Here is an 11190-nt window from a genome sequence, read left to right as displayed (position 1 = left end):
TACTGTGCCATGAGCTTCCCCTCAGCACCCCTGGGCAAAAGGACTTTTCTTTCATTAGGTACTACCTTGGGCTGCCCTGCCTTGAACTCCATCCCCTTCCACCCAACCCATTCTAGCAAACCCCTCCTGTACTGGCATGACCTGCGCGTTGTCACACACCATCAGTTCCACATTCCCATATAAGAATGTTCAGTGAATGCATCCTTAATTCATCAGTGTATATACTTAATACATCTATAACTTTATGGTTCAGAAAGCATCTAGGGTTAGCCATGATGGCCATATAGCAAATCCAATAACATCCAAACAATGATAACTTCAATTGCTTACGAAGAAGCAAAATAATTTCACAGAAAGTGTCTATTAGTGTATATTTATTTTAAAAATAGGGTAGTGTTTGCAAGAATGAACTGAAAACATCAGGTTTGTGAACTGGCATAAAAGTGGAAGGGTTCATAGACTCATAGAATCTTAAGACTTGGAAAGCACCACTCTCTGGGATGCAAGAACAGAGAAAGCACTCCTGAAGTATACCCATCTGTTAAAATACCTTGATAGAAAGAGAGTCCACTACCCACCAAGGAAATCTATTTAACTATCAAACAGCTCTTTGGTATACTAAAAAGTGGGGGGAATTTTGGGGATCCCCACCAGCACTGCCAGCATCTCCTTGAAACTTTGGGGAATCTATAGCTCAAAAGGAGGACTGCATGAGGAGGATAACTTTGGCAATCTTTTCACCTATGTATACCAGTAGTAACTGCAGAGAATATAGTTTCAGTGAATAGAAGGGTTTTATTTAAAAATATGCAAGGGTGCACACAAACTTATGAACACCAACAAAACCTTAAGACTCATATAAGGCTATTGGACAGAAAGATGTGGAAAGTTGGCTAGAGAGGAACTGGAAGTAGAAGAGAAAAATAATTATGAATCTTGAAGACACGTCCATGGAAAACAGAGGGTGGCTCAGACAGTGTCTGAGGGTTACACAGAGCATGAAACAGAGCCCCTATCTGTGAACAAAGTAGCTATGGATGGGGTGTATATTTATATCCCATTTCATACCCTTGAGGGTGTTTGGTGTTACCAAATGTTGTGATAAAGGCTTTGATGGTTTGCCATTGGAATTGACAAAAAGGATCCAAAACGGCTGATGGCTTTAGCTCCAGTGACAAAATATGGGCCTGTTACAGACTGCCAAAATAAAGCTGCTTCGGGTTGGAGGTATGCTATTTAAATGATGCATGGGTCCTAAAAGTCCGGAGGTCGCGCCAAAGCCACACTCCATTCCTAAGCACTGAAGTGCAGCGTTGGTGCAGCTTCTGGATTCTTAGGATGCATGCATCATTTAAACAGCATACCTCCAAAGAGACCCGAAGCAGCTTTATTTTGGCAGTCTGTAACAAGCAATGGATTAGATTTGAGACAATCCCTGATGGTCAGACAGGAAGGGTGACTAGGACCACATCAGGAGTTGAGGTGAAGGGCATGGTCTCTGATTGCTTTGCAATGGGACTGCCTTTCTCTCCACTGCAAGAGGAAATGTAAGTAGCTGGGCAGAATGAAGTGATAATCAAACCCATAAGGCATTTAGTTTAGTACTATCTAGGTCTCTGTGTGTCCTCAGGTCAGCATGACACCTTACAGATGTAACTTCCTATTGTCCACATGTCATCATGACCTCTCAAAACATGCCCAGTGCTAGATATTAATAATGAAATCCCATATCCACCAAGAGGGATGTAGGAGATGCTAACTTTCTTTTTAATTTTTATCCAAATACTCTCAATCTGTCTTTTATGCTTTATGTTATACATCTGTGTCCTTCAACAGGTAGGAGGGATGAAATAGCATCCTGTGCCTCAAGGCCCATTAGTTTCCTCTACAGAGCTCTGTGGTCCCTTTCAGTGTGCTGAAGGCTATGTCTTGCCACATCATTTGTACAACATGAATCAGAAGGAAGGAATAACTGTTAGTAGGCTGTGTATTGTCAGGAGTTCCATTAACATAACCGCTAGGAGACAGCATATTTCATGGGACAACATATCAGGCCCACACAGCACTGCTTCTGTTCCTTGCAACAAGGAATTGCCTATTACCACCACATATCTCTTTTGCCTCTGGGAACTGACATTAGCTCTTCCATCCACAGAATGCTCTAAGGTCATCTCCATGACTTCAGAGGTGTGAGGTGCTTGTCCGTGTTCCTCATAATCACCAACTAAGAAGAGAGCTTGGTATTGGTTGTGTAACTCCTGGAAGCATGATTTTGGATAGTTTTGCTTCTCTAATTCCTCCAAGTACCTACTTTTTGTGTTCAGAACTGTCACTCTCCTTGGAGGCATGTTCCATTTCTTGCCCTTCCCAAAGAGGCTGCTCCAATCTTAATAAAAAAACAACCCAACCAACCACCACCCTCCTTGTAATGTTGAAGCATAGATATGTGGGTCTCAAGCTGCTGCACCTCTTCCTCCAACAGGGCAATCAATTTGCACTTGCTGCAGGTACAGCACAGATCCTCTGACATGAAAACATGGCATAGATGTTGCAGGTCACTGCAACAACTGCAGAGCCATCAATGTTCATCTTCCTATATATGCAGTGGCACAGCTGTCCAGACTTCCCCCTCAAAATATCCCAAGAAATGCCCATAAAATGTCTGCTTTTCTCCTCCTGTTCGTTGAGCTCCAAAGACAGCTGCTACATATAGCTCGTGACTGCTAGCTCTGCCTTCAACAAAGTCAGTGGTTCAGCAAAAGCTCTGCCCCTTAGACCATGTGCTCAAGGAGAGCACATAGTCAAAACAAACGAAAGCAACTGCAAAAATCTTCAAACAGCTCAGGCAAACAACCAAAGCTCAATCCCAAATAAACTCATATTTTTCCTTTGTCCTCAGCTTATTGTTGGCTCTGGTTGAGCTTGAAAACCAAATGCATTGTAAAAGAAATGGTTGAGCCATTTTGGTCCTTGAAACTTCATATATTGTACAACCAGAAACAATGGCTCAGAGAAAGAGTATTTCTGGTGGCTGCTCCCAAGCAGAATACACTTCCGGGGGAGACCGGACTTGCCCATGCTTTGTTATTTTTCTGCAGGTAGACAAAAGATTTTTATCCAAGTAGGTTTTTGGCAAATGATTGACATGTAATGAAGGTACTTTTTAAAAGAGCACTGTATGTTTTCTCTCTTGTTAGCTGTGCTTTTAATCTGGCTGTTTTAATATAACTGGTTTGATAGTATTTTAATATAAAATTTTATTATTGGTTTAATTGTGTTTTATTATTATGTATTAGGTGCAATTGTTTTTGAACATGTTGCTAACTGCCTTGAGTTTCAAACCTAGGAAAAAGGCAAGATATAAATTAAATAAACAAAATGCAGGATATATACCACTCAGACACTTAGTATGCTGTCTTACTTCCACCATTTAATTTTTTAACATCTTGTACTGGCTCCCTTCCTTTTCCAAATTAGTATTCCTGTAACAATCTCACTAGAGTGCAAAGCACTCAAGAAATAAATTATAGGTAATGCAAATATATCATAACTGGATGTTCTGCTTTCCTATAGCAATTGTCTTCAGTTTTCCCACTGTCTCGAAACATCATATTTGTGTTACTTGCCTTTTCATCCCCTAATCTCATAACAGTTCTCATCCTTCACACTATTTAGTTCCCAGCTTCTGTGCAACTTTTAAATACATACTACAATATGGCAAAAAGTTCAGACAAAAAGTTCAGGGCACCTACAAACTAATGGAGTTCAGGTATTATATTATCTATTACATTATTCAAGTTCCCAGAGTGTCGGTTCAAGGGCAAGGAATGATAACTGGAGAAAGGCATTAAAAACTTGTCATCACTGGATGATCCCTGATGTTGGCAATATGCTTTCACTGCCATCATTAAACAAGATATCACTGGCATTGCACAGTTCCTCTTCGATACTCTTCTCTGCAGGAAACAAACAGGAAAAAGAAAGTATACATTATGTTAAAATGACTATACGTGTCTTGTGTTGAGGCTCACCTGTATTAAACAATTAAGACAGATGGGAATGATAGAGCAAAAGATAACACCTAGGCCCCCCAAAGCTGAATCCCCTTCCAAGATCAACTTTCCCCCTCAACAACACAGAACATGCAGAGAAAAGGGAGAAAAACAGTCTAGCTTCTGTCAGTGGTCAGAAAGGTACTGTGATGTTGCATCCCTTTCCTCCCAGGAGGAACACTGTAATGAAGAAGACAATCATCCTGGCCATATCAGCTGGACAGAGTTCAAGGAGATGAAGGGAACTTGACTATCTTCCTCTTTCTGGCAAGCTCCATTACCCTGGGGCAGCATATATGGTTGGAATATTATTCTGGCCTCTGCCATTGGCCACCAGATATTTGCAATATTTTGATGCCCAAGAGCCAATGAATTGTGCCATCTTTATTCCAGCAAGAATACAAGCAGTGGAGGATCAGTGTGATCCCAAGTGGATAGAAATGTCTGCTCACTACTTCATTCTGGCATTTAAACTTCTCCCTCCATTACCCTTCCTTTGTGTGTCTTAGTTGTTCCATTCGTAAGCCTCAGATCTGGGCCAATCTCCCAGATTTTCATTCACACCTAGCACCTCTATCCATCATTGTACTGCATATTAAACTGACATGAGCCACTTTGTGAAACCATTTTCATTTGAAAAGTGGGGGGAAATTGAAAGGCAAAAACTGAACACATGCCATAAATTGCAGTGAATGACCTTATTCCTGAAAAGTTAATCATGTTTCTCTAAGAATTTGGAGATTTCTTCAGAATCATTCTAGCCTTACTCACCTGCATCCTTGAGGCTGGGAAAATTATAGAAACCTTCCAGATCAGCAGCCAGCAAGACCTGGAGAACATGAGACTGTGGACAGGAAGGATATGAAAGAATTGGACAGACACATTCCAACCTATATTCCAATCCCCCCTTCCCCCATCATTTAGAGGAGTTTTCCAATACTTAAAAGGCCTAAATAAGAAGTCAAAGGACCCTGGACGAATGCAAATGGTCGCAATCAAAGGGCCATATCCTTTGCAGGTATAAGCTCTCAGATTCAGTTCCTTCTGTCTCTGGTTAAAATATTATTGGACTGCAAGCCTAAGAAAGATTCCCTTGACAGCTTAAGGAGCCCACTACAGAGTAGATAGCATGGTAATGGACTGACTCAGTATCTCTTGATATATTCCTATTTGTATGGACGGGTTGTATTCTAGAAGATTAGGTAGTTCATGTTTTTACAAACTGTAGTGTTTCCATATGTTGAGTTTGCTTGAGGCTTCCTTATTCTGTATCAAATCACTTGTCCATCTAACCTGGTGCTCTTTATTTTGACTGCAGCAGCTTCATGATATTATTCAGGTCTCCTACTTGAGTCCTTTTATTTTTATTCTAACATGAGACATCAAGGATCAAACCTAAGACCTGCAGAACAATGTCCTCTGCCACTGAGGACTGGCCCTACTTTCCTAAATGAAAGCTGTATCTCAAGCCAACCTGGGTTTTTTGTTGCTGTTGTTTTTAGTGTACAATTGCCCAAACATGATGTATATGTTTGTGCACACATACACATATGTGAATACACACCTGCAAGCCAACAAAGGCCAGGGAGAGTCTCCTGCGCTGGAACTCATGGAGCAGCTCAGACAAGCCCAATACAACAGTGTAGTCAATGCTGCTGACATGGGTGCAGTCCAAGATAACACTGCGCAGTCGAGGCTCTGAAGGGGGACAACAAGAAGGCTGTTTGAGAAAGAGTGAACTCGAAGCAGTTGTTCCTGTCAATGGAATTCAGGCTGACTATGGCCTAACCGTTGGTTTCACACCTAATGTACTTGCATTTGGTTCTTCCACAGCCTATTGATGAGGTTGAAAGGGACCAGCTGGAAGTTGTTGTATTAAAAACAGGGCACATCTAAGTCTGGCAGTTCTCTTTCTTCCTCGTCTGAGGATTAGAATTATACGAGGGCCTTCCCATCACCACCAATATCATGAACCTGATCCCACCATTGGTAAATCTGGAATATTATAGCCCCAGGAACTTCTTGAGGAGCTGGCAGGCCCACACTGTATACTTTTCTACCTAGCTATATTGGTATTCTGCCAGTCTGACTGAAGGAGTTTTTCCTCATTTGGTACAGGCTGCCTCCACCTATGTCTCATGGGGCTTTAATCAAGTGACATACAGGAATGTATGGGGCTTGTTTCCTGCTTTTATGTCAATATTTAGGGTCTCAAGGTACAGTTCTACAGAACTACTACTCTCCTACATTAAGAGTGATCAAAGCTTTTACTTCTGCATAATCCTCACTGCAAGTATCACACCAAAGGTGCTGCTTTACCTGATAGGGCCTGTTTCTGTACAGTATCCCGGAGAAACTCAATTGCAGGGAAATAGAGGCCACTGGCAGGCTGTATGAATAATGCCTCATGTTCTAAGACCTACAGAATAGGTTGGAAGACAGTTTTATGAGGGAATCCAAGAGGAAATTGGTTATTAACAACAAATTAATTAACAAATCAAAATTAATTTCAAACCTCTGCTACTCTGAAAGAAAAAAAAAGGCAAAAGACTTCCAATTATCACGCTGAAAGATTGTGCAATGATTGTTCTCTATTGGGTAAATCCCAGTCATGTTGAAAATATATGTATTTGTTACATTTAATGTATTTATATTCTGCGTTTCTGAAACCAACCAGGGTGAGCTACCAACTACTCAATTTTTTAAAAAATCTGCTTAAAATAACAGTAAAACATTTAAACCATGACAATTTAGAAAGCCACATTAAAATTCATCTAGCCACATGTTAATGGAAGGAGAATGGGAACAAGTTGCAAGTCTAAAATGTGTGTGGGGATTTTAGGGTTTGAAAGCAACACAAAAAGCCAAAGTGTCTTCAAAAACTATTTATTGCAAACCTTAATAAATGAACACTTACTGAGCAGGTAGTCCTTCAAATAACCATCCAGGTCCTAGGTTGCTTAATACTGTAAAGCAGGGGTAGGCAACCTTTTTGAACCGGGGGCCGGGTTGCTGTCCCTCAGACAACTGGGGGGCTGAAGCCAAAAAATTAATTAAATAATTTTTAAAAATTTAAATAAATAAAAAACCCAGGACAAATGTAGGACAAAATTTTCAAATGGTGGACACTTTTTTTAAAAAGTGGAGGACATGTGAAAAATTTTTGCTGATTTTTTAAAAAATGTTAATATAAATGCATGTTTCTGGGGCTTCTATAGACAATTGCCCCTGCGTGTGAGAGGCCAAAGGCCCCGGCAGCAATTGGCGGCAGGACTGGGCTGGGGCTGGTCCCAAGGCCTCGCTGGGCCGCATCCAGCCCGCGGGCCGCAGGTTGCCTACTCCTGCTGTAAAGGTTAAAATTGCTACCATTATTTGAAGTTTGCTGGAAGACAACTGGGCAGTACATGGGGTGATATGATCATGATACCATGCACTTTTTACCACTCTAAATGCTTCACACTAACTGGAGCATCTGGACATTTTTATGGTGCTCCCATGTAAAGCATGTGGCAATAGTCTAATTCTGATGTAATCAAGGCATAAATAACTGTCTCCAGATCAGGCAGATTCAGAACAGTTTCAGCTGAAACAGTAAATACTCCTTGTTTATATTTCTTGTACTTGTGGATCAGGAGGACTCCTAAGCTATGAACTGATCTTCCAGAGACATGACAACCCCTCCCAGATCATATTCCAATAAAACCTGGGTAGTTCTCAGAGCCTAGGAAAATTACATTTTGGGTCTGTAACTCTCAGAGCCATCATATTGGTTTGAGAATTCTGGAAGTTGTAGTTTAAAAAGTAACTTTTCAAAGCCCTGCACACTGCTTCTCCACCTTTCTGTCCTTCAGCCCTAGACTGCTTTACCACAATATCATCTGACAGTCAGAGCTCCCTGTGATAAATGGGGGTCCCTCCATTTATCAGGACCTTTTTCCCTATGGGAGGGGGACTCTAAGATATGAGGAGTGATAACATCACTTGTAGTGTGAGGGCAACCAGCCAATCAGATGGCAGTTAGAAAAGAACATTCAAGATGGTTGCTGGAGAGAGACCATTGTGGCAATTGAGTCAGAAGCTGAAAAAGAAGCAAGATATCAGCTTTTAGCCCTTTTCTTTAGTCAGGGATGCAGTTTTACCTATGTTTGGCTGAAATGATTATCATTTTGCAACTTATCTTTCAAGTTTGTGCTGGAGAACCTGTTGCCCTCCACGTCTTACTCTTTAATGTTCTTTACTTCATAATAAACATTCTTCTTCAGTACTCTGACTCTTCCTTCATTCCTTTTAACAGCCTTAGCTGTTAACAGCCTTGATTGCAGGTTATCAGTAGAAGGCCCCAGCAATTCCCCAATGCATTGCTGGAGTGTAAGAGGTTAAATCCTTGGCTGGTGGCAGCAAGTTGTTTTGGTGATCAAGGGGTCCCATCCAGCTCAGCAGGAGTGGAGTGGGACCACAGAGAACCTTCGCATGTTGGTATTAGGTTCCTCTGATTCTGTCTTACTCCCTGGGATGGCATTTAAGACAGGGTAGGAAGCAGAGAAAACCATCACACTCGCCTTCATTTCTTTTAACTTTTTGCATCCTCCATGATTTTGGACATGACAGAAAGAATGATGATACATATAAAAGTATCACTCCCTGCAGTATAAATTTTCTAAAGCAACCATTACTTTTGCAGATCTAAAAGGATCATATATGAGCAGTAGTAGGTGGGGGCAAAACTAAATGTTTCTATAATCTATACCTTGTGGTTACCCATCCAAGTGTATAGTGTGGCATGGGTTTGCCTTCCTTTCCCTTGTCAACAATATGCATCCTCATTTAGTAGATTTTTAAAATATTTTATTAAGTAAAAAAAAAAAAAAACCACATACAAAAAACACATACAACACAATACAAAACAATATACCACCATACAACACAATACAACCCATACAGCATACCACCTAATACTGCATAGTACTTACCTGTCTTTCCACACATCATTATCTCCACCTATCTCTTTTTTCCTTTTCCTATACCTATATCTGTTAGCTGCACATACTCTCTACTGCTAATTTCATTTAGTCTTTTTAATATAACCACACACTTCTTAATATAAGCACTCATTCATTCATCCATCCTTCCATCACAAAAACCCTTTCCTTTCATCAATCGACCTCTCCTCTCTAACTCCCTCCTGTCCTACCTTTATCCTTCCATTTACCATTCCATATTTCTACCCATCACATACTCCCCCACACTTTTTCATACCTTGCTTACACTTTCTCATACTATTTTACACCTACATCAACCTTCTACAATTAACTCATCAATTCTGGCTTTCTATCTGCTAACAACTACCCTTTATTCACTTTTTAATTGACTTTCTTTTTCAAACTCAATAATAAATTTTTTGTATAATTCAATCAACTATTAAATGCTCATTTTACTGATACCTACAAAATATATTTAAACATTTTTCCTTATTTAACTTTATCTTATATTAATTCATACATCTCATTCAGTGGATTTAAAACAAACCTTTATCTGTGGCCTGGCAAGGGGATAGAGCAGGAGAATGCCAGATACCAGCACTCCTGCTATAATGCCATACTGCACCTCCCAGAAGCACAGCAAGAATGTCACACACAGTGGCACTAGGTCCAGCCCTGAGAGAGAGAATGAATACACAGAACTCAAATCACTGGCTTGTTTGTACTTGCAGTAAGATGGCTGCCACACAGCACAAGGAAAGAAACAACCATGGAAGAGAAACAGCACCTTCCTACTTAAAAAGATTTCACTAAGAGCTTATATCTCATAATTAACACAAAGGCAACTAGGACTGAAAATCACAAAAGTTAAACATGTTGTTTTGGGTTGTGTGAGGGGTTTTTAAATTAACTTTTCTACACTGAAATGAAAACAAAACAAAATATCATAGCAGTGTTCTGATTATGAATAACTGGGCAAGTTTCCTCGAGCAAAGTAGTTCAAGAGTGGGGAAATGTTTGGTTCTCCTGATGTTGTTGAACTGCAATTGCAATCAGCCCCCACTATTGGCTGTACTGACTAGAGCTAATAAGAACTACAATACAACATCAAGAAAGCCACACCTACCCTAGTCTTGTAATAATAAATCATGATTTTTGGAACAGTGCTCAGATTGTCGAAGTCGAAGGCTTTAATGGGCAGAATCCATAGTTTTTCATGGGTTTTCCAGGCTATGAGGCCATGTTCTAGAAGAGTTTATTCCTGATGTTTTGCCAGCACTGTGGCTGGCATCTTCAGAGAATGCTGGCATAGAAGAGAGTAGGGTATATATACTGATGCTTGAGAAAAGGTGATTTGCTTGTTAATCTGTGCATTGTTCTGTTGTTGAATGGCAAGGCATACAGGGATTAAGCCTCCCATTGTCTGCTGGGAATCCTGCTTACCCTGGGTAGTTTTCATTTGCATTTGCTGGATATTGATTTTGGTGTTTTTCAGGACTGGTAGCCAAACTTTGTTTAAGGGTTTCTTCTTTCCTGTTGAAATTGTCCAGGTGTTTATGGATTTCAATGGCTTCCCTGTGCATTCTGACCTGATAGTTGTTGGCATGGTCCAGAATTTCAGTGTTTTTGAACAGCATTTTATGCCCAGGATGATTTATAACATGTTCTGCTACTGCTGATTTTTCTGGCTGACTCAGTCTGCAGTGTCACTTGTGTGCCTTGATTCGTGTTTGAACACTGAGTTTGGTAGTCCCTAGGTAGACTTGTCTGCAGCTGCACAGTATGGGTAAACTCCTGCGGCCATGAGAGGGTCTCTCCTGTCCTTCACTAAGTGCAGCATTTGCTGGATTTTCTTAGTTGGTTTGTAGATCGTCTGGAGGTTATGTTTCTCTATTCTATCTGTGACTCCTTTGATGTATGGTAAACATACCTGCCCTTTGGGTGGTTGTTTGTCTTCACTCCTATGGATTTTTCTGGGTCTGGTAGCCCTTCTGATGTCTGAGCTGGAGTAACTATTAGCCTGTAGAACCCAATCTAGGTGCTTCAATTCATCTTCCAGAAAGTGGGGTTCACGGATCATTTTTTCCTGGTCTACCAGTATTTTTATTGTGCTTCTTTTTTGTCCTGGGTGATGATTGGAGTTCTTGTGTAGGTATCTG

The 11190-nt window shown here is 40.6% G+C and overlaps 1 protein-coding gene across 5 annotated transcripts in view; it reads right to left on the bottom strand.

Moving 5' to 3' along the window:
* Positions 1 to 1474: 1474 nt before the first annotated feature.
* The window catches only part of SLC26A11 (solute carrier family 26 member 11), a 32292-nt gene continuing 22576 nt past the window's right edge, over positions 1475 to 11190 (bottom strand). Inside the window, exons 12-16 of one of the 5 annotated variants that reach the window (XM_042449426.1) lie at positions 9579 to 9706; positions 6372 to 6471; positions 5617 to 5750; positions 4824 to 4896; positions 1475 to 3956 (exon numbers count right to left, since the gene is read on the bottom strand). In XM_042449426.1, coding sequence (XP_042305360.1) covers positions 3862 to 3956; positions 4824 to 4896; positions 5617 to 5750; positions 6372 to 6471; positions 9579 to 9706 — 530 coding nt within the window. In that variant the 3' untranslated portion in view covers positions 1475 to 3861. The remainder of the gene's footprint in view (positions 3957 to 4823; positions 4897 to 5616; positions 5751 to 6371; positions 6472 to 9578; positions 9707 to 11190) is intronic. The other 4 variants (XM_042449428.1, XM_042449427.1, XM_042449425.1 and 1 more) reach the window with 4 other exon arrangements.

The sequence above is a fragment of the Sceloporus undulatus genome, chromosome 2 (genome assembly GCF_019175285.1).
Source record: "Sceloporus undulatus isolate JIND9_A2432 ecotype Alabama chromosome 2, SceUnd_v1.1, whole genome shotgun sequence".
NCBI lineage: Eukaryota > Metazoa > Chordata > Lepidosauria > Squamata > Phrynosomatidae > Sceloporus > Sceloporus undulatus.
The sequence above is the reverse complement of the archived record's forward strand: the minus strand, read 5'-3'. Positions and strand labels throughout refer to the sequence as shown.